Source organism: Cervus canadensis, chromosome 8 (genome assembly GCF_019320065.1).
Source record: "Cervus canadensis isolate Bull #8, Minnesota chromosome 8, ASM1932006v1, whole genome shotgun sequence".
NCBI classification, from domain to species: Eukaryota; Metazoa; Chordata; class Mammalia; order Artiodactyla; family Cervidae; genus Cervus; species Cervus canadensis.
The window spans coordinates 89,972,698-89,996,759 of NC_057393.1; the positions used below are offsets into that span (position 1 = coordinate 89,972,698).

General features: G+C 39.9%; 1 protein-coding gene and 1 non-coding gene across 2 annotated transcripts in view; one reads left to right on the top strand and one right to left on the bottom strand.

Annotated features, from left to right (window-relative positions):
* LOC122446681 (formin-2-like) overlaps window positions 1–24,062 on the top strand; it is a 336,772-nt gene that overhangs the window by 290,524 nt on the left and 22,186 nt on the right. The window contains 1 exon segment of the mRNA XM_043477163.1: window positions 20,604–20,753. Within this exon segment, the coding sequence (XP_043333098.1) occupies window positions 20,604–20,753 (150 nt within the window).
* Window positions 22,199–22,270, bottom strand: TRNAE-UUC. The gene has a single exon. It is a non-coding gene; the product is annotated as a tRNA-Glu (tRNA).

The window sequence follows — 24,062 nt, forward strand, 5'->3', positions numbered from 1 at the left end:
TAGAAACAGTTTGTTTTAGCTATGAGTTCCTTTAGTTTCACTAAATTTAGTTCTGGAATCAATAAAGCAGATAGAAATGACTAAAGGTAAAATTCGAACTATATTACAAAAATCACATTAGATAATTTACCTTAATAAGTTAATTTACATGTTGTACTTGGTAAAGGAAATTAGGCTGTCTCCTTTTTCTAGGAAGCTTGTGACTGTTCCTACAGATTAAAACATTTGGTTTAAAGATGTTTGTCATTTTCCAATGGGATTATATGCTACTAAAATTTTTACATAAAACTGTTTTTAAAATATATTTCAGAATGGAAGTTCTTTTTTTTTTAAGCTCCCTCTTCACCAGGAATTAAAGACAACTAAAAGATTTGAATGTAATTAATCTTTTGTAAGTAAGACTAGTAAATTTTATTGAATGGAGAAACAATTTTTGCAGCCATGCTTGCAGATTAAAAAATTAATGTTCCTTATTTGAGCATTATTATGAGATGAAGGTTTGACTGTATAGTTTAAAAATATAGTTAGTGTACCTCATAGTACCAATTTTTTTAGAATTTTGAATACACTATTTCTCTCCCCTCATTTATTTGATTAATAACAAAGGTAATTGGAAATAACCACTAATCAAAGGGAAAAAATAGTAGTGGGAGAAAACACATGTGTGAAAGAATTTTAAATCACACATCTTAAAAAATAAATATTATTTTTCTGCATGTAAGTTTCACTGAGTGGTATTTTACCAAAGTCAAGATTGTGTAACATATGAATTTAAATGGAAAATATTTCACAAAAAATAGACAAAGTGAAGGAAGAAAAAGAACATTAGTTTTAATCATTATATGTAATGTGGAACTTTCACTATCATGATGGAGAAAATACTGAATCAGTCCTGAAATGACATACGCGTACTCTATCATGTGTGATGACTTTTAAGACGTCAGCTTTTAAAGTGTCGTCCAGGGAATTAACTTCTGGACATGGATAAAATGAGAAGTGAAATGTTCAGTTCAGGGATACGCCTATTTTCCAGATCTTTCTGAGTAACTAACTAGAGATGAATAGTCTGTGTTTATCTGGCTTGGGCTGACAGACCAGGCAGATTGCAACCTGGTATTAAAACTGAAGTGATATGGAATATTTCTGAAAAATCCCCCAAACAGTTAGTATCATTCTCTCAACAATATTGATCAAGTAAAACAAAGTTGGAGTTTGTATTTTCCAATTTGTATTTCTTAGTTAACTCCCTCACATCCTGCCAGCAGAGTCACCATGTGGCAGCCTGCAGGAGGGACGCTTCCAGGGCAGTGGAGGAAAACTGCTTCATGCCTTCCAATCTCAGGCTTTGGCACACATTTGGGGTGTAGCACTTTTCTTTGTACAAAGGCATTTTCTTCAGTAGATACATTATTGAAATTTTTACAAAACCCACTGACTTTCAACAGTGTGGGGCCTTGTGAAACCTGTTGCAGATTTGGTGGCCTCTGTCAGTTATAGAAAACATCCTGAGGTGGTTATCTTTCCTGAAATTTTTTTATGTTTTAGCTTGTATGTATTCTGAGTAGAACAGCTTCAGGACCTTCTGTTTTATAGAGTTTTATATGTTTCCTTCCAGTTTTGGTTTGTAATTATAAAGGGGAAATATGCATCAAATAGTTTCTGCTCTTCTGCAGAGTTTTGTTTTTAAAATGGAAATTTTCCTATTGTATCGGGTTGATAAAATCTTCCCCACTCTGATATTTTAAAATGTATTTGGGCCTAAAGTGTTTCCAGAACTGAAAAGAGTTTACAACTCCAAAATTTTTGTCCTCTATAACAAAGAAGAAAAGAAATGGCCACATTTTTATTAAAGATTCTGGTCCCCGTGTTCTTGCAGTATGTGGGGAAAAGAGACACGTTAAAAGGATACACTATCTTGCCCACTGTTTTATGTTTGAGACAATAGAAAATCATAGGAAAGCTTTGATGTTACTGTTCAGTCACTCAGTCATATCTGATTCTTTGCATCCCCACAGACTGCAGCACGCCAGGCTTCCCTCTCCTTCACCATCTTCTGAAATTTGTTCAAACTCATGTCCGTTGAATTGGTGATATATTCAACCATAGCATCCTCTGTCACCCCCTTCTCCTCCTATCCTCAATCTTTCCCAGCATCAGAGTCCTTTCCCATGAATTGACTCTTTGCATCTGGTGACCAAAGTATTGGAGCTTCAGCATCAGTCCATCCAATGAGTATCAGGGTTGATTTCCTTTAGGATGGACTGGTTTGATCTCTTTGCTGTCCAAGGGATTCTCAAAAGTCTCCTCCAGCACCACAATTCGAAAACATCAGTTCTTCAGCACTCAGCCTTCTTTATGGTCTGACTGTCTCACATCTGTACATAACTACTAGGAAAAACATAATTTTGACTATGTGGACCTTTGTTGGCAAAGTGATGTCTCTGCTTTAATACCATGTCTAGGTTTGTCATAGCTTTCCTTTCAAGGAGCATCTTTCAATTTCATGGCTGCAGTAACTGTCCACAGTGATTTTGAAGCCCAAGAAAATAAAATATGTCACTGTTTCCATTGTTTCCCCATCTATTTGCCATGAAGTGATGGGACTGGATGCCATGTTCTTAGTTGTTTGAACACTGAGTTTTAAGCCAGCTTTTTCACTCTCCTCTTTCACCTTCATCAAGAAGCTCTTTTGTTTCTCTTTGCTTTCTGTGATTAAGGTGGCATCATCTGTGTATCTGATGTTATTGATATTTCTCCTGGCAATCTTAATTCCAGCTTAATCTTCATCCCGTCTGCCATTTCACATGATGTGCTCTGTATATAAGTTAAAAAAAACAGGGTGACTGTATACAACCTTGATGTACTCCTTTCCCAATTTTGAACAGTTCATTGTTCCATATCCAGTTCTAACTGTTGCCTCTTTACCTGCATACAGGTTTCTCAGGAGACAAGTAAGGTGTTCTGGTATTCCCATCTCTTTAAGAATTTTCCACAGTGTGTTGTGATCCATATAGTCAAAGGCTTTAGCATAGTCAGTGAAGCAGAAGTAGATGTTTTTCTGATCTCATTGGTGTTGGCAATGTGATCTCTGGTTCCTCTGCCTTTTCTAAATCTAGCTTGAACATCCGGATGTTCTCAATTCACATACTGTTAAAGCTTATCTTCAAGGATTTTCAGCATAATCTTGCTAGCATGTGAAATGAGTGCAATTGTGCAGTAATTTGAACCTTCTTTGGCATTGCCCTTCTTTGGGATTGGAATGAAACCTGACCTTTTCCAGTCCTGTGGCCACAGCTGAGTTTTCCAAATTTGTTGGCATATTGAGTGCAACACTTTTAACAATATCATCTTTTAGGGTTCAAAATAGCTCATCTGGAATTCCATCACCTCCACTAGCTTTGTTCGTAGTAAAGATTCCTTAGGCCCACTTGACTTCACACTCCAGGATGTCTGGCTCTAGGTGAGTGACCACATCATCATGATTATCCAGACCATTAAGACCTTTATCGTACAAGTTCATCTGTGCTTGCCACCTCCTCTTAGTATCTTCGGCTTCTGTTAGGTCCATACCATTTCTGTCCTGTATTGTGCCCATCTTTGCAAGAAATGTTCCCTTGGTATCTCTAATTTTCTTGAAGAGATCTCTAGTCTTAGTAATTTAAGATAACGGTTGTATTCAATCATATCATGATTCAAATCCATTAGAGTTGCATGTTTTAAGAAACTATGCTGCTACCCAGTAGATGTTCTAGAAAAAAACAGTTGAATAAAAGTAGTCACTTTCATATTGAAAGAAAATATTTTTCAGGCTAGAATAAAGCTAAGACAAAAATGAAAGTTATCGGTGACTCTACCTATACACACATTTCATAAGGCAAATTATAAATCTTTAGAAGGTTGTTGTTAGAGGGGCATATTTGGTTACAAGCTACAGAGAACCACCTTCAATTAAGGAACACATGGGATTAAGTAAGTCAATTAAGTTACATGGGATTAAGTAACTCATGGGGTTTCTCAAGGGCCTCCAGGCTGCACAGTAAAGGGAAACAGCCTCCAGTGTGGGAACCGGCAGGGATGAGCACAGGGCCCGATCCCTGGCCAGATTAGAGTCACTGGCAAATCGTGGTTTCACTTTTTTTCAAGTTGTCTGATTTGGAGATATTTATTGAAACCATACCTCCATTTCCTCCTCTCTAAAATGAGGAGAATAATAGAATGGTGCCAGGCAGAATATCAGCACCGTGTATTGGTATTCTTAGGATTCTTGGTATTCTTCTCACTTCATGATGTTTACTATGGGGACCTGCCACTAATGACCCAAGTCTGAATTTTCCCTGTGGCTATTATTGCAGATTCTGAGAACGGTGAGTCTGATTAACTTCCAGGCAGGTAGCATGGGCTCCCGAAGTTCAGTTCAGGCTGTGGGTGGCTGGTGCGGCAAGTCTTGCCAAGCTAAGAAGTAATGGCCCATTGACTTAGGGGACGTAGGTAGTATAACAGTAAGGGTTAAAAAGAGATAATTTGGTGAATAGCCAATGACCTTTTATAGGTTGAACTTGTTTCCTTGTGGGAATTTTACATCACAAAGCGCATCATTTCACTTTTTGTGACTGTAGTTGCATACATTGGTTGTGAGTAAACTTACATGAAAAGCAGCAGGAAGAAGTGTTTTGCCTGTTTTGCTCACCATTTGTCCTGAGAGTTTCGGACTTAGACCAGTGGAAATTTCAGCTGCATTTACTTCGCAAACTTTGTGTCAGAGCTGGCAGGAAATCACCTCATAGACTCTTGCCCCGCTGAAGTTGTGCATCTGCAGAACGTGTCCCAGAGGAAGACAGCAATACACCTAGGCTGACCGCAGGCCGATCCATCTTTCTGATCTGTTTCCTTCATTTGCATGGGAGGTCAACATAGTCAAGTAGACAGTTTTTTAACACAGTGGCCAAACATGCAGTAGATCCACCATACACACAGCTTTTCCGCTAGACAGTATGCTTTTTTTTTTAACCTTTTCAAACAGCACTTTCTTTCAAAGGTCCAAGGCTTTCCCAGGTCCTGTCCTGCCCGCTCCTTTCCAAACAATGTCAGTCCATCTGGGTGAGACCAAACATACCTGCTCCTGGCCACAGAGACTCCTAAGGAAAAACATCGGTATATTTGCAACGAAAATATATTTTAATCCCTCTGGTAATACTGTGGTGTGGAATTTTGCATCTGTACTGAGTTTTGAAAAAGTAAGATCAGTCCCTAGATTAGGATGAATATTAATAGATGCAGATTTTGCAAGTGGCTTTTTAAAAGTTGCCTAACCTTATTTTTTAACCCACTAAAATATTTCCCCAAGTGACTGGGGGTTACTTTTAGAGTTACGAAAATGTATCCTCATAAATTAATTCATAAAGTCTTTTTGGTTTTGTTTGTAGTCTTTACATTGTTTAGCAATAAAGTCATTAGTACTTCTGGGAAAAATCATTAATTGATCAAAATTATTTGATTTAACAGTATTGAAATCAAATTTTTTAATGAAAAAATTTGACACTGGTTTTTAAAATTGGCCTTAAAAAACCTATGAGAATATAGGCGAGAATATTCTTGACTTTGAGTTACTCACTGTGAAGAATCCACCAGAAAGAGAGCAAAAAGTGATGAAAAGGGGCAACAAGAGATTGGGAAACAAGTTCAGTAAATTTTTAAAAAGGGGGAACTAGAAATAGGACATGATAAAGATAGTTCACTAAACAGTATTTTTTATTTTATTCTAGAGTGTAGTGAATCAATACCTGGGGGAGAGTCTTATCCCATGTTCTTTTTTTATGACCTGAAATTTAGACCTCACTCTTTTGAAGCTGATTTCATTTCAAGCCTTCAGTGACAGCTGAGAGAATGGTTGCATATTGGTAATACAGGTACTCTGTCATCATTTATTTAGAGAACTTGAAATATAGGCCCTGTAAAAAATAACCAGAAAATGATTGCTTCTGTGAATCAACATGCTAATATGATCAGAAGAAAAATGATCAAAACCCCTTTGTATCTCCAAGTCTACGCTTTAAAACTGAGCTACTCTTTCTTCAGTTGAAGGCTCCAGTGATGTCTTAGGAGAAACAGTGCCTTATAGATTGGCATAGTAAAGTAGTAAAGTCAAGTCGCTCAGTCGTGTCTGACTCTTTGCAACCCCATGGACTGTAGCCTACCAGGCTCCTCTGTCCATGGGATTTTCCAGGCCATAGTACTGGATTGGGTTACCATTTCCTTCTCCAGGGGATCTTCCCGACTCAGGGGTCAAACCTGGGTCTCCCGCATTGCAGATAGACGCTTTACCGTCTGAGCCACCAGGAGGCCCATAGATTGGCATACACATTTTAAAAACTGGTGTTAAGAACCTTTTAATTCCTGTCCTTACTTAATGAACATAAAAATATAGGTCTCATTTTTTTTTCAAAACTCATGCCACATATCTTTCCTTTTTCCCTTTAGCTACATCCCACATGTTCCTGGTTAGATACAGATAAAGATAATATTTCAAATCTACTAACAATCTGAAATGTGTGTTTTATCAACCATGCTATTCAAGTGGCTAAGTCATATTCTCAAATACAGTCTTTCAGAATTTGGACTTCGTGTTAAAAGCAGCCTCTATGGTTAGAGTTTGTATTTGCATAGGGCATTTTACAGTTTCATGCTATTGCATCTTCTTACTGTACACAGTGCCTATAGAAAAATGTGAGACTCTATTTTGATGGATTATGAGATCTAATTTCCTCATATAAATCCCTGGGGGAGGGGAGAATCTCTTCCCTATCTTCCCCAATAATTTGTACACACACAGTTATTCAGCCTTATAATATTTGTGTAAACTCCATAAATTATCCAGCATTTTAATAGAGATGACCAGATAATAAGGAAAACAAGTAGAAAGAGGTTAAAATAGTCCTAAACGTCCTTTTGCTTTGCTAAATCTGCAGTTGTTAAATATTCCTATGTTGATTTAAGACAGTGGCATTTTTTTCATAGCCTATTGTATAGTTCAAGATCAAAATTTACCAGAAATATCAGGGAATGCATATCTAAGTAATTTTTAATGTTAAACTTTTTTTTAGAATCAGTAATCACAAATGACTACCCACTCAAACTATTTTGATAAAAAATACATTTTAAAAGAAAACTAAATGTCAAAATCCAGCACTTGGTAGCTTGTTTCAATTATAATGGTTATCATTTGGTGCAGAATAAATTTAGTGATGTTAATTATGAGATTTATAGAACAATGAGTGAAGGATGGAATAGCCTGTCTCCCAGATAATAGTTCATAAGTAAGAAAAAAGAGAAGGTTTGCTGCTAGGTAATATAAAATGATACTGGCATTTAAAAAATCATTATTTCTTAATTCCATCCTAAAAAAGACATATTTCGGTGTCAGCTCAGGAGCGAAACACTATCTTTAAGGTTTTCTGTTTGCATTTTCTCACTAGCTAAATCAAGGAATCTGAAAAATTGACAGTCAGTGATAGGGCAGCAAAATGAAGGCTTTGAAATAGTGAACAAGGTGTTAGCATTCAGAAGGGGACAATGAGAAGAAGGCCTGTGTTAATAGGGGGAAATGAAAGGATTTATCTTTTCACTACTTTGAAGTGGTCTTTTTTGCATAGGGATGGTTCTGAGAAGAGCTCTGAAAGGAGGAAAATGAGGAGAAATAAACTCAACTAGATTAATTATAAATGACAAACAGGAAAGAAGATAGGGAGGTATAGTTAAGTAACATTACTTCTGCTATAAGTTTTGTAGATACTCATTATCAAATTAAGAATCTCCTTCAGTTACCTAATTTGCTAAGTTTTAAACTTATGAATAGGGATTAAATTTTTTCAAAGATTTTTTCTAAAGTTATTGAATGATTGTATTAATTTTCTCCTTTAATGTGAATGTGATGTTTCTCCTTTAATGTAATGTAATGTTAATGTGAAATACATTTTTGTTTTTTTTAAATATTGAGCCAGCCTTGTAATCCTGGAATAAACTAACTTGGTTATGGGGCAAAAAAAGAAGAAGGAGGGGGAAATCAACCTTAGGATAATGGTTCTGCCGGAAGTAGATCTAGATTTCTAGATTTCTGCCTCGGGCCATTGACCAAATAAATTGCAAAAGAATTAAGGAAATAAACATTAAAATTGAAACTTTAACCGGAAGAAAATAATGGGAAATACATCTGGATTTTAAAATTGGGGAAAGCTTTCCAAACATTGTAGCCACCGAGTATCCACGTTTGTCTCTATTTTTCTTACTGTTTCTGAGTTACCTGTTGTTTGCTGGTGTTCTTCTAAGTAGCAAATTGCAGAGGATACATAGTCAGGTTCATTTAGGAAAGTTTTTTCAGCTTGTTATCCTCATATTTTCCAGGCATACACTGTTTCTCCAGTTTATTTTGCTTTTGATTAATTTTTTATTTTTGTTAAGGTTTTACTTGTAGACAGAATTGAAAAAGTCAGTTAGTACCACCAGGCTTGTAACAGAAAGCAGCCTCCCCCTGCTCCACCCTTCCCTCCACCTGATTACATTTCTCTTAGCACTTTCCTCTCATATTTCTGCCATATTTCTCAATAATAACCTTGTCCTACTAGTTCATTATTAATTTGCAATAAAGGTAGATGAAGTTTTAACTCACTTTGTTACCAAATCAAGCTTGGGTCAGCTCACCAATGTGCAGAAAAGTCAATCTGCTAACACTGGGTTGTGATGACGGAAAACACAGCGTTTACTGCAGGTGTCAAGCAAGGAGAACAAGCAGGTCATGCTCAAAGGACTAGAACTCCCTGATGGTTTCACACATGGGTTTAAAGACCACGTTAGGGGTCAGAGTCACAGGGTACATGGTCATGTCATAGTTATTCTTCTGACTGATTGGTGATGAGGTGACAGGGTGATGGTTTGAGAATCTCCGTCATCAGTCTTCAGGCTTTAACCAGTCTTCCTTTGTTTCTGCATTTTCTCACTTCTCTCATCACTAACTGCTTGAGTCTCCTCTTTGGAACTCAGTTATCATATTCTTCATCTGTTTGATTCTTCTTTATTTTTTCTAAATCTTTGTTAAAAACTACCTTCTCCCTCTGTTCATCCAGTCTTCTCCCAAACTGTTTGATTATTATGATCATTACCTTGAACTCTGTCAGGTATATTGCCTATCTCCACATCACTTAGTTCTTCTGGGGCTTTATTTTTTTCTTCTTGGAATGTGTTCCTCTGTCATCTCATTTTTCCTAATTTGCTGTTCTTACTTCTATGTATCTGGTGGATTGGTTACATTTCCCGACCTGGGAGAAGTGGCGTCCTGTAGGTTCCAGCAGCACATTCTCCTCTGGATACCATAGCTGCATGCTGCAGGAGTACCCCTGTTGGGTTGCCTTGGTCCTTCTCTTGAGGCAGGCTGGCTATTGTGGATGGTCTCCTAGGCATTGCTGGGCCCTGGTCCCTTTGATCGTCAAGTCCTGCCTTCTTGCTGATGGGTGGGGTGAGGCCCAGGGACTGCTGAGACTGCTGTCTCCATACTGGTGTGTGGGACCCCCTCCAGTGCAGGTGACCATGATGAAGCTGTAGTGTCTGCTCAGACCCTGGGTCCCACACCTCTGGAAATGCCTGAATATTCCCCTTTGTCCCTGAGCAGTGGAGAAGGACCAAGGGGATTAGTTCAGTACATGCTCCCCACAGTGTTTCAGGGTCATCCTTCTGGTCAGTGAGTTCTGGATCTGAAATCAGCTCAACTCCAGGAACTGAGCAAGGCATCTTGATTGTTTATTAGAGCAACTGCTACCCTCCTGTTTCTCTGTTCTTGCCCTTTCCTTTGGTTATAGATGTTAAACAGTGTTGTGTGTGTGTGTGTGTGCACATGTGTGTGTGCACATGTGTGTGCATGTGCCCGTGTACCTCTAAGGATACCATGATCTATTAACTCTCTCCACACTCCCTGTGGGGCAGACACGATGGTAACTGTGATCCCTGGGCTTCACCATTGGCCCCTGTTAATTTATTATCATCTCCACGGATGTTAATGGGCTCAGCTGTGACCTCCTCTCCTTTCCTGGCCCACAGCGTGGACTGAAAACAGTATCCCTGTTACCAGCACAGTCTGGACCGCCTTGGTGCACTGGGCCCTCTGGGGCCTCCCATGGAGTGTTCTTTTGCTTGCTGTTCTGGATTCTTTTACTGTATATAGGCATGCCCACAGATCTCAGCCTCCTCACTCCCTCTTCTGTTTTCCAGAGCAGCTGAGTCATGTCTGCTTTTCTCTGCATTGGCCACCATTTACTCTAGACCTGTAAGAGCCACCCCTGGGTCCTGCTACCTCAGGAAAGTTAATTCTTGCAGCAACCTGTGTGTATAATCTCTTTTCCTTCATCAGGTCTGACACTTTCCTAGATGGGGAGCTCACCTTTACTAGAGAAGAGTAGGCCCCCTCTACCGATAGTTTCAGGGATCTGTAAGGGTGACTCATATCTTTCTGACTTGTTTCAGGATCCCAGATTTTCCTAGCCAGGGATCTGATTTTAGCGTAGCAGACTTGCTTGGCTGTGCTTCTGAATGTCTCTGGAGCTCTTCAGTTCTGTTAGATCTTTTTGCTGTGTCGCTGTTTCTGTTCTTTCACTACAGATGATAACGGCCTCTTTCCAATTATCGAGTTGCCCCCTAGTCTTTAGCTGTCTGTTAATGCTCAGGATCCCTCATTATCTCTCTGTGGGGTGTCAGTCCAACTCAGCTGTAGTCAGCCAATTCCACTGTCTCTGTGGCTTGTTCTCACCATATCTTCAACAACCTGAATCATCACACCTGTGAGGACATTTCCTAGGCCACTTCGCTGATGTCTTTAGCAGTTCATGGCCTCCTCCACTGTGCCAGGACCTGCCCTGTGTACCACCCAGGACAGTGGGGCGCTGGCTGACTGTGTCTCAGACCTCATCTTACTGCTTGTTTTCTCAGGCTCCTCGTGGCTCCACTTGTACTATTTCAGGTTCTCCACACACCTGGTGCCAAGACTGGGTTTACTGGGAAAAACAGTAACGAAAAGGCAGAGGAAGCTGGGGCAGCTGTTAGACCCAGATGCAGATCGAGCGCTCATGGTGGAGAGGGAAGGAAGAAAGCCTAAATAGCAAAAGCCTTAGACTGCAGTGCAGTTACCAGAAAGTTTTGGTAAAGCCAATTGAAAGTCCTTGAGCCAAAGTCACCATTTAGAGGAGCCTGTGTCTCCTAGATGACATCTACACCAGCATCCCTGCTGCATGCACTTGCTGGCCAGGAGCAAACCTGGGCCTCTGTGCAGATGCAGTGATGGACTTCAGAGCACAACATCCAAGGCCCTTGGTCATTGTCATTTTCTGCAGTTGGAACCTGGGAGATCTGAAAGATGCATACTTGTGGCTGCCACAAACATGATACATTTTATTTCTCCTATTTTTAATACCTTTAAATTAACCAATGTTTATTTAATATCTTTGCCCCTCCCCAAAATAATATAACACCTTCAAATTGTTTAACTTTTCTCACCACAGGTTGTTGATCAGTATTTTAGGTTTGTGTGTATGTGTGTGTGTGTGTGTGTGTGTGTGTGTGTGTAAGATGTGATGTCTGTTTATAGATTCCTTTTGTTGATTTTTTGCATATAAATATCCAGCTGTTTCAGCACCTTTGTTGAAAAGCCTATGATTTCTCCATTGAGTTACCTTTGTTCCTTATTCAAAGGTCAGTCAGCTATATTTCTGAGCCTACTTTTGGACACTCTATTCTGTTTCATTAAAGTATATGTCTACTCTTTTGCTAATATATCACACTGTCCCACTTTATAGTGGATAGTAAATCAGTTTGTTAACAACCACAAAATAACTTGTTAGGATTTTTATTGGAATTACATGAATAAAATTAAGTTGGGAAGAACTGGCATCTTTACAATATTGACTATTCCTACCCATGTTCATTGGAACAACAGACTGGTTCAAAATTGGGAAAGGGGTACAACAAAGCTGTATATTGTCACCCTGCTTACTTAGCTTTTATGCAGAGTACATCATGCGGAATGCTGGGCTAGATGCATCACAGGCTTTGCTCAAAACTGGCAGGAGAAATATCAACAGCCTCAGATATGCAGATGACATCACCTTATGGCAGAAAGCGAAGAGGAACTAAAGAGCCTCTTGATGAAAGTGAAAGAGGAGAGTGAAAAAGCTGGCTTAAAACTCAACATTCAAAAAGCTAAGATCATGGCATCCAGTCCTACCACTTCATGGCAAATAGATGGGGAAAATGTGGAAGCAGTATCAGATTTCATTTTCTTGGGGTCCAGAATCAATGCAGACAGTAAGTGCAGCCACAAAATTAAAAGACACTTGCTCTATGGAAGAATAGCTATGTCAAACCTAGACAGTATATTAAAAAGCAGAGACATCACTTTCCTGACAAAGGTCTGTGTAGTCAAAACTATGGTTTTTCCAGTAGTCATGTAAGGATCTGAGAGTTGGACCATAAAGAAGGCTAAGCACCAATGTATTGACACTTATGAACTGTGGTGCTGGAGAATAGTCTTGAGAGTCCCTTGAACAGCAAAGAGATCAAACCAGTCAATCCTAAAGGAAATCAACTCTCAATATTCATTGCAAGAACCAATGCTGAAGCTCCAATACTTTGGCCACCTGATGTGAAGAGCAAATTCATCAGAAAAGACTCTGATACTGGAAAAAATTGAGGGCAAGAGGAGAAGGGGGTGACAGAGGATGAGATGGTTAGATGGCACCACTGACTCAATGGACGTGAGTTTGAGCAAACTTAAGGAGATAGTGATGGACAGAAAAGCCTGGTGTGTTACAGTTCGTGGGGTCACAAAGAGTTAGATACAACTTAGCGACTGAACAACAACAACCCATGTTCATAGTATATCTCTCCATTTATTTAGATCTTATTTGATATTTTCATCATAGTTTTGTAATTTTCCTCATAGATTTTATATCTGTAACTAGATTTATACCTTAGTATTCCATGTTTTTGTGCTATAGGAAATTATTTATGTTTTTAATTTCAAAATTTAATTGTTCAATGCTGGTATATCAGAAAACTTTTGAGTTTTGTGTATTGACCTGTATCCTTCAGTGTTCCTATATTTGTTTATTAGTTCCAGGAATTATTTTGTAGATTCTTTGGCACTTCTCCATAGACATGCTGTGCTGTGTGCTTCATCGTTCACTCATGTCTGACTTTTTGTGACCCCAAGGACTGTAACCTTCCAGTCTCCTCTGTCCATTGAGATTCTCAGGCAAGAATACTGAAGTGGGTTGCCATGCCCTCCGCCAGAGAATCTTCCAGACCCAGGGATTGAACCTAGGTCTTCTGCATTGCAGGCAGATTCTTTACTGTCTGAACATACCAGGAAGCCCAAGAATACTGGAGTGGGTAGCCTACTCCTTCCCCAGGGGAACTTCCTGACCCAGGAATCAAACTGGGTCAATTCAATTTCTGCATACCAGGTGGATTCTTTACCAGCTGAGCTACCAGGGAAGCCCCTACAGAGGCATATTCATCTGCAAATTCAGTTTTACTTCTTCCCTCCCAATCTGTAAACCTTATTTACTTTTCTTGTCTTATTGCATTAGCTACAACTTCCAGTGTGATGTGAAATAGAAGTAAAAGAGAGGGCACCCTAGCCTTACAAGCATTATTAGGAGGAAAACATTCAGTCTCTTAACATTTAGTATGGTGTTACCTATAGGGGTTCTTTTGTAGATGTTTCTTCTTAAGTCAAAGAGATTCTCTATCCCTGGTTTGCTGAGAGTATTTTGTCAAATATCTTTCCTGCATAAGTGAATATCATCATATGATTTTTTCTTTAGTTTATTGATACAGTAGATTACATTTTTAATTTGAATATTGAACTCATTTGCATAACTACAATAAGCATCACTTGGTCATGGTGTATAACTCTTTTTATTCATGTTGAATTCTATTGGCTAATTTTGTTGTGAATTTTTTAATCTATTCTGAAGAGGCATATTGGCCTGCACTTTTTTTTTTTCTTGTAATGTCATTATCTTGTTTGGGTCTCATGACAGTTGCTGGCTTCATAGAATGAGTTAGGAACTCTTTCTTCTGCAGCTACTTTCTGAGAGAGATTCATTTTTTTTCTATAAGGATGTGATAGAATTCTCTAGGGAAATCACCTAGGCCTTGTGGTCTCTTTTCTGGAAGGTTATAAATTATTGACTTAATTTCTTTAATAGATGTACATGTTTTCAGATTATTTCTACTGTGAGATTTCTAGTAGTTAGTGTCTTTCCAATATTTGACTTATTTTATCTAAGTTATCAAAATTTTTGTCAAAGAATTATTCATAGCATTTCTTTAAATGTCCATGGAATTAGTAGTGACAACCCTCCTTTCATTATTTACATTACTAATTTGTGTTTTTTAGAACACTCCCTCACGCCATATACAAAAATAAACTCAAAATTGTTTGAAGACTGAAATATAAGACATGACATCATAAAACTCCTAGAAGAGAACATAGGCAAAACATCCTCAGACATAAATCACAGCAACATTTTCTTAGGTCAGTCTTCCAAGGCAAAAGAAATAAAAGCAAAAATAAATGAGACCAGGACTTCCTAGTGGTCCAGTAGTTAAGACTCTGATTTCCCAATGCAGAGGTCCCAGGTTTGATCCATCGTCAGGGAACTAGATCCCGCGTGCTGCAACTAAGATCCTGTGTGCTACAGCTAAGACCCAGCACAGCCAAGTAAAATTTTTTAAATAGTTTATTAAATAAAATTAAAATAAAATAAATAAAATGAAAATAATAATAAAAAATTAATTAAATTTTAAAATAAAAATTCAAAATAAATAAAATAATTAAAAGTAAATAAAAATTTTAAAATAAAAATAAAATTTTAAAATTAATTAACTAAATGAAAATGACAAAAAATAAATGAGACCTGGACTTTCCTGGTGGTCCAGTGGTTAAGAATTCACCTGCCAATGCAGGGGACATGAGTTTGATCCCTGGTCTGGGGAGATCCCACCTGCCACGGAGCAAGTAGGCTCATGCAGCATAGCTACTGAGCCCATGTTCTAGAGTCCATTCTCCACAAAAGAGAAGCTGCCACAGTGAGAAACCCATGCACCCCAACTGGAGAGTAGTCCCCGTTCGCTACCACTAGAGGAAGCCTGCGTCCAGCAACAAAGAGGCAGCATAGCCATAAATAAATAAATATTTAAAAAATAAATAAATGAGGCCTAATCAAATTTAAAAGCTTTCACACAGCCAAGGAAGACATAAAAAAATTTTTTTAAATGAAAAGGCTACCCGGAAGGAGAGAAAGAAATAATGTAACCAATAGGGTGCTATCATGGAAAATATAAAAAGAGCTCATATAACTCAGTATTAAAGAAACAAACAACCCAGCCAAGAAGTAGGCAGAAAATCTAAACAGACATTTCCCCAAAGAAGACTTAGAGGTGGCCAACAGGCACATGAAAAATGCTCAGTGTGACTAATTATTAGAGAGACATAAATCAAAACTACAGTGAAGTATCCCCTCACACCTGTCAAAATGGCCACTTTCAAAAAGTTGACAAATAATAAATGCTGGAGAAAGAATAGAGAAAAGAGAGTCCTCCTACACTGCTGGTGGGAATGTAAACTGGTGCAGCTTCTATGGGAAACATTATAGTGGTTCCTTAGAAAACTAAAAATAGGGTTACTGTATGATTTCAAATCCTAAAAGATAATGCTGTTAAAGTACTGCAGTCAATATGAAAGAAAAAACTCAGCAGTGGCCACAGGACTGGAAAAGGTCAGTTTTCATTCCAATCCCAAAGAAAGGCAGTGCCAAAGAATGTTCAAACTACTGCACTCATTTCACGTGCTAGCAAGGTTATGCTCAAAATCCTTCAAGCTAAGCTTCAACAGTGTGTGAACCGAAAACTTCCAGATGTTCAAGCTGAGTTTAGAAAAGGCAGAGGAACCAGAGATCACATTGCCAACATCCATTGGATCATAGAAAAAGCAAGAGAATTACAGAAAATCATCTACTTCTGCTTCATTCACTATGCTAAAGTCTTTGACTGTGTGGATCACAACAAACTGTGGGAAATTCTTAAAGGGATGGGGATACCAGAACAGCTTACCTGTCTCCTGAGTAACCTGTATGCAAGTCAAGAAGCAATAGTTAGAACTAGACATGGAACAACAAACTGATTGAAAATTGGGAAAGGAGTACGTCAAAGCTATATTTGTCACCCTGCTTATTTAACTTATATGCAGAACACATCATGCAAAATCCCAGGCTGGATGAAGATCAAGCTGGAACTAAGATTGCCAAGAGAAATGTCAATAACCACAGATATGCGGATGACACCACCCATGGCAGAAAGTGAAGAGGAACTCAAGAGCCTCTTAATGAGGGTGAAAGATGAGAATGAAAAAGCTGACTTAAAACTCAACATTCAAAAAGCTAGGATCATGGCATCAGGTCCCATGACCTCATGGCAAATATTGTTGTTCAGTCCTGTCTGACTCTTTGTGACCCCATGGACTGCAGGACACCAGGCTTCCCTGACCTTCACCATCTCCCAAAGCTTGCTCAAACTCATGTCCATTGAGTCAGTGATGCCATCCAGCTATCCCATCATTTGTCATCCCCTTCTCCTGCATTCAATCTTTCCCAGGACCAGGGTCTTTTCTAATGAGTCATCTCTTCACCTCAGGCAGCCAAAATATTGGAGCTTCAGGTTCAACATCAGTTCTTCCAATAAATATACAGGATTGGTTTCCTTTAGGATTGACTGGTTTGATCTCCTTACAGTACAAGGGACTCTTAAGAGTCTCCTCCAACAGCACAGTTCAAAAGCATCAGTATTTTTGGCACTAGGTCTTCTTTACAGTCCAACTCTCACATCCATACATGATTACTGGAAAAACCATAGCTTTGACTGTACAGACCTTTGTCAGTAAAGTAATGCCTCAGCTTTTTAATACACTGTCTATGTTTGTCACCGGTAAAGAATCTGCCTGCAATGCAGGAGACCCAGGTTCGATCCCTAGGTCAGGAAGATCCCCTGGAGAAGGGCATGACAACCCACTCCAGTATTCTTGCCTGGAGAATTCCATGGATAGAGAAGCCTGGTGGGCTACAGTCCATGGAGTCGCAAAGAGTTGGACCTGACTGAGCGATTATCACATTAGGTTTGTCAAAGCTTCCCTTCCAAAAAGCAAGCGTCCTTTAATTTCATGGCTGCAGTCACCCATCTGCAGTGATTTTGGAGCCCAAGAAAATAAAGTCTGTCACAGTTTCCATTGTTTCTCCATCTATTTGCAATGAAGTGATGGGACTGGAAGCCATGATCTTAGTTTTTTGAAAGCTGAGTTTTAAGCCAGCTTTTTCATTCTCCTCTTTCACCTTCATTACGAGGCTCTTTAGTTTCTCTTTGCTTTCTGCCATAAGAGTGGTGTTATCTGCATATCTGAGGTTATTGATATTTCTCCCGGCAATCTTGATTCCAGCTTGTGCTTTATCCAGCCCATTATTTCGCCTGATAGATGGGGGGAAAGTGGAAACAGTAGCAAATAGATGGGAAAATAGTGGAAAGTGGAAACAGTGACAAACTGTATCTTCTTGGGCTCCAAAATCTATGTGGATGGTGACTGCAGCCATGAAATTAAAGGATGCTTGCTCCTTGGAAGAAAAGACGTGACAAACCTAAACTACCATATTAAAAAGCAGAGACATCACTTTGCTGACGAAGATCTGTATAGTCAAAGTTGTGGTTTTCCCAGTAATCATCAGAAGTATGGATGTGAGAGTTGGACCATAAAGAAGACTGAGTGCCGAAGCATTGATGCTTTTGAACTGTGGTACTGGAGAAGACTCTTGAGAGTGCCTTGGATAGCAGGGACATCAAACGAGACAATCCTAAAGGAAACCAGTCTTGCATATTCATTGGAAGGTCTGATGCTGAAGCTAAAGCTCCAATACTTCGGCTACTTGATTTGAAGAGCCAACTCATTGGAAAAGACGCTGATGCTGGGAAAGTTTGAAGGCAGGAGAAGGGGGTGACAGAGGATGAGATGGTTGGATGGCATCATTGATTCAATGGACATGAATTTGAGGAAACTCCAGGAGATTGTGAATAACAGAGGAGCCTGGTGTGCTGCAGTCCATGGGGTTGCAAAGAGCTAGACATGACTAGAGAATATTATACCTATTGAAATCAGTCAGGCAGAATAAGGCAAATACTATTATGATCTTACTTACATGTAATATAAGTAATTAGAAGTTTTGGATTAGCAGATACAACCACTGTCCATAAAACAGATTAGCCACAAGGACCTACTTTATAGTCAGTATTTTAGAAATTACAGTATTTTGTAATAACCTATAATGGAAAAGAATCTGAAAAAAATAACTGGGTCACTATGATGTATACCTGAAATTAGCACAATACTATACTTCAATTAAATATATATATCTTTGTGTATCTGTCTTTCTGTGTCTCTTAGGGTCAGCAGGCCAGCACCACATTGGGGTGACCACCCTTACCTGTCCTCCCTACTCATCTATACAGTTTCATGTACTTTATTCAGAAGATAGTTTGCAATGGCTCCTAACAAAAGAATCCTCTCATTTTCAATGTTATCTCTTGATAACATTGGTTGTGGTTGTGTGAGATGTTAATATTAGGAGAAGCTGAATGGAGGCTATATTGGAATTCTCTATATTATCTTTTCAACTTTTTTTTTAAATCCAAAGTTAATACAAAGTTAGGCCATGAAATAGGTAACCTTTATGTCAACTGTCTCCTATAAACTCCTGAGACTTTTATAAGGGGAAAGTGAAATATTTTTAATTCAGTTTGCATCAGTTTAACGTAGAGGAGCAAAAGAAAGCTGTTAATAATTTCTCACTTTCAAGTTCAAGTAAACAAGACAGTAATGGTTCCATTATTTTAGGTCATGAGAAGGAAAGTTGCTAAAAATTATAGGTTTAGACCAGAGACTCTTGAGAGAAAAGTAGTGGAATGGTGGTCTATGAAGCCAGATTTTAAAATGAGTGAGGACATGGGAACATTGAATTATAAAGCATTTGTATATAAATAATGGTGTCTTTCAACGAGTCTGCATGGCTGAGAGAATATTATTTATAGATGCAGAAGTCTGCATACTCTTAGGATCTGGAGGAAAATCCAATAAAAAGACATCTGGGATGCCAGAAATAGAAGACAATGAATTTGATACTTTGCTAAAGGATGCAGGGGTAGGTAAATTAAACACCGTGCAGGTGAAGAACTGAATTGTGATTCAGAGGCAGCAAACAGAATGTACAGTGATCACCATACATTCATCACCCAGTTTCAGCAGTTCCTGAATTGGTTTCATCTATACCCCTGCCCACTTGCCCCCTCCCACACCGTTTTTGAAGCAAGTCCTCAACAGGCATGATGTCATCCATGTATATTTTAGTATGTATCTCTAAAAGATCCCCTTTAAAAAATAACCACCAGCAGTTTCATCCCCAACAATAACAATAATCTCTAATCTCATCAAATACCCAGTGTCTTTTCAAAACTCCAATTAGTTTTGAATTTGTTCATATATGTAATAAATGATTTTATTTTCTTACAGTTTGTTTGAAGCAAGATATAAAGAAATTCAAACCATTATAGTTAGATAGTGTCTTTTAAGTGTTTATAATAGACTTTGCCCCCTGAAATTTATGTATTTAAAAATCTAGATCATTTGCCTTAATTCTGAGTGTTATCACAAAATGCCATAAACTGGATGGCTTAAACAGTGAACACTTCTGGAGTCTGGGAGGTCCACGTCAAGATGCAGCATAAATCTACCATTTACTAGTTGCGTGCTGCCTGTCAACCCTTTGAAACTCTTCTGAGCATCGTGTACGTGTAATATGAAGCGGCCTTGAGGGCACCTTCTGGAGATGGGAACTGTTGCCAGACAGGATGCTGGCCGCCCTAACACACCCACTCAGCTGTGTTACCATGGTCTTCAGGGGGAGCCTCGGTCAGTATCTCCCAGGGCTGTTGATTTTTCCCCATCAGCAATATAGGAAGTCAAAGAGTATAGAAGTAGTACAATACATGTATTATATAACATGTACATGTATTAAAATAACATGTACAATATACGTATAGATACATGTTAGTTTAGGGGCAGAGGGCTGATATTTCATTTGTTTAGAGTCTAGAAAAAAAAGTATAGACCCACAACTTCCCTTATGTCCCAACTTGATTACAGGTTCATTTCTGAAATAGGTCAGACACATAGTGATTAATTTTGAAAATGGATGGACCAGGGATAGTTACCTGGATAGTTACCAGGATAGTATATGAAGGACTCTTATCCGCTGCTAACATCTGTGTCCAAAATCTCTAACATGAAACCTTAAGAGAACTGTTGGTGCCTGAGGAGTTGAGGCCTCTTGGTAATAATAACTGCTGAATGAAATCAGCCTTTGGATGGAGAAAGAATACCCCATATTGGAAAGTAATTATAGCTTTTATACTTGTGTGTGTGTGTGTGTGTGTGTGTGTGTGTATGCGCATGCATGCTTTCACAGCTTTTTGGAGACTACAGCCTATTTCTTCATGAGACCAAAAATTGGAGAGAAGGAAGTGTCCCCAAATGTTTTCTTCGGTATCTGGCATGAATTCAGCTCTGACTTTAAAGACTTTTGGAAGAAAGAAAACAAAGTTATTCTACAAGAAAGGTAGGTGTTTTTCATTTACACAGTGGCATTTTAAAACTGGTGTTTTCTCAGGTGTGACCTGTTAGGGGTTGCCAACTTTCACAGCCTGAATGAAAAACTCGGTCCTCACCATGGGGTTTCCAGTCTAAGAGGGTGCTGAGGTTGGGCAGTACTTGGGGTTCAAGTAAGAAGAGTCAGCACAGTGGCTGTGGTGCTGCAAAGGGCAGCTGGGGTGATGGTTTGCCAGGACCACTCTCTGGTAGACCAGATGATGTGGTGAGGAAGCCACACAGAAGCAGACAGGTAAGAAGAGGAGTGAAAGAACCCTGCTGAGATAACAGACCCACTCATTTCCAGAAAACCTTAAGAAGGTAAGATGAATCAGTTTGGTTTAACTTTTGCTCGATTCATGGGATACTGTCAAAAATTTCACCATTCATACCAAAATTTCTCCCAGGTGTCACCAAGAAAAAGATGATCAATATTTTTAAGAGATATTTTCAAGACTCTTATCAGGTCATATCACATTTCCTTAAGTATATCTTCAGAAATGAAGGGAAATTTCCCTTCTTAAGTACATGGAATAGAGTCTCTGTCCCTTGATTATGAAGCTTACACAAGTGCGTTGTTACCAAGTTGAGAAGCATGTCCCCAAATTGTGGGAGACATGAAGGGAGAATGAAAGGGAAACCAAACCCTAATCCTGAGCCTATTAGTGCACTTCCCACATCCTGACCCTAACAAGGACTTTGCTTTAGAAAACGTACCTCTTAAGGGACTTTATTCATCATACTACAAAGTTCCACAATTGTTTTTCATATCGTCTTCATTTTGGTCTTGCTTATATACGAAACCATGCTGGCTCACCTAGTTTTCACTTGTAAGTAGATTTTGATCGGTCTTTAAATCAGGTGAAATTACTTGCTGACACTTGCTGAGCATGTGGACTCTTCTCACTAATAGAATTACCTACCTAGAGCCCGTGACTCCATCAGAGCAGGAAGTCTGCCTCAGTGACCAGTGGATGGAAAGAGAGCAGTCTGAAAGGAAGGGAAACACTGTAAACATCTACTTGTAGATAGTGAACTTGTTCTACCTCAAGATGCATCACCCAGGTTAATATAAAGGACCTTTGCCAAGAGTCCAGGCTGGTGAGGCAGGAGAGAGAACTGAGTGAACATGGGCCTGTCTGGACCACTGTTCAGACATGGATGTTTCCAGCTTTTCACCGAGCAAGGCTTGCTGGGTTTGGAAAATGGTGAGGAGGAAACTGTTTTGAACTTTGGCATGTCGCAGACAGCCTCCCTTCCTGGTGCTCACTGCTTCCACGCATGCCTCCTTTCAGCTCTGACCTAAGCCTGGGAAGGGCCTGGGGCTCAGTCACACTGGGAAACAATATGGAAAGACCAGTGTTTCACTTTGCACAGCAGCTGGGATGATGCTGATCTCAGAGGGAGAGATCCTAGTTCCCTGGCCAGGAATTAAACCTGGGGAACCTGGATGAAAACCAAGAGTCCTAGCCACTAGACTACCAGGGACTAGAGGCGAGATGCAGAAGTGGCCCGGACTCTTGCCCTGTTTGTAAGCAAGACTGTGTCAAGGAGGCAACAACTGTAAAAGCAGGTCCAACATTTATGATTAGATACATAGCACAACGTATGGGAGAGCACACAGGAGAACAGTTTGTTCATCCAGCTCAGAAGGAGGGCAGAGAGAGAGACACACCTGGAGAGGAGTGTGGAGTGAGTGAGGAGGAACACAGTCTGGACGTGATTTAAGTCACTTATACGGGACAGCCCTGCTAGGTCTTTGTTTACCTTTGGCCAATTACCTTGTTTCTTTCTTCACACCTGACTGGTCCACGCACCTTCCCAAAGATGTGTGTGCAACTTTCTTCATAGAGGCCTATGGGTGCACACTTCTTATGGGGTGGGGTCCCTTCCCTTTTCAACCCCAGAGAAGACTTCCTGAACATGTGCAGACAGGGAAGTCTTCCTTGACCTCAGGAGTGGGCACCTTTTCTCTTTGCGTTAGCAGAACTCAGCTTTTACCACTAGCTTTGTCCTTGGAGCATCTGGGTGAGAACAAAGCTTGAATTTTACTCCACTTGACAAATACCAGGTGTCCGGCCCAGAGGCCCGCTATCTCCTACCTCAATACCGACAGAGTGGAAATGGCATGAGGTAGGCACGGACAGAGCAGGAGTGGCGAGGGCCTGAGGGCACATAAGTGAGCGAGGGGTTCTTAGCTAAGGGCCTGGCATGAGATCGCAGGCGGTCTCTCATCCGAGCTCTCTTTACCACGTGGCCTGTCCAGAAGTGCTGAGTGGCTCCCACGGAGATGATGTTGGCCCGGAGCAAGTCATTCATTGTCAGGAATGGCGAAGGCCTTGTCCCTGAGATAGAGCTGGGTTTCCAGGTAACACTGTTGACAACAGTCCACTCTTTATGAGATCTTAGGCATTGGGCATGCTTGCTGACTATCTCATACTTTTTTTATACTTTTATACTTTATACTTTTTATACTTCCTCCTGTGCTTAAAGAAATCCAGTGGGCTTTTTGGCTCGCTGGAGGTGACTTCATTTCATCTCGGTAGTGATGTTCACAGGCAGGTGACGGGTGCTGTCCACCGCACACTGCTTGCTTGCTCTTAACAGAGGACTGAGGAGGAGCAGGGGCAGTTGAGAGCACTCCTTTGCCCTCCGGAGGACAGGACAGAAGGTGTCTGTGGGTACCTCACTGCAGAAATGCCAACCGCAGCCTGGGGTTGGGTGGGGGCGTTGGTCACGTGTGTCTGTACGTGCCACCCTCCACCTGTCTTTTCAGTGTCCTCTCCTCCTCCCGTCCTCCCTCTTCTCCTCTCTTTCTCTCTCTCATCTGCACTCTTGCCTTCTCTCGCCTTTCAGCTCCCTCCCTCCAACTCGCTCTGTGCTTTAGCACAATTTCCAGGCCAGGCTGTTTCTTTAAGGGTGAACCCCTGGCCATCAGTCCAGCTGGGCTCACATTCTCCCAACTCAGGAGGAGAGGGCATTCTCGAGCTTCTAGAAAAATCCCAGAGAGGGATTCCAGATGAGTCGTATTCATCTTTGGATCAGCCACAGTGGCCAAAGGTTGGTTCTATGGGGACTGTAGTTGGTTCAGCAGTCCTGCAGCCAGAGAGGATTGCCGTGAGTGACAGCTCCCTTCTTGGCACTGTCACTGGAGTTAGGGAGGAGCAAGTAAATGATAATCTACTAGCCCTAATTTATTAAGCCTTTATTTTTTTTTCCATTTATTTTTATTAGTTGGAGGCTAATTACTTTACAATATTGTAGTGGTTTTTGTCATACA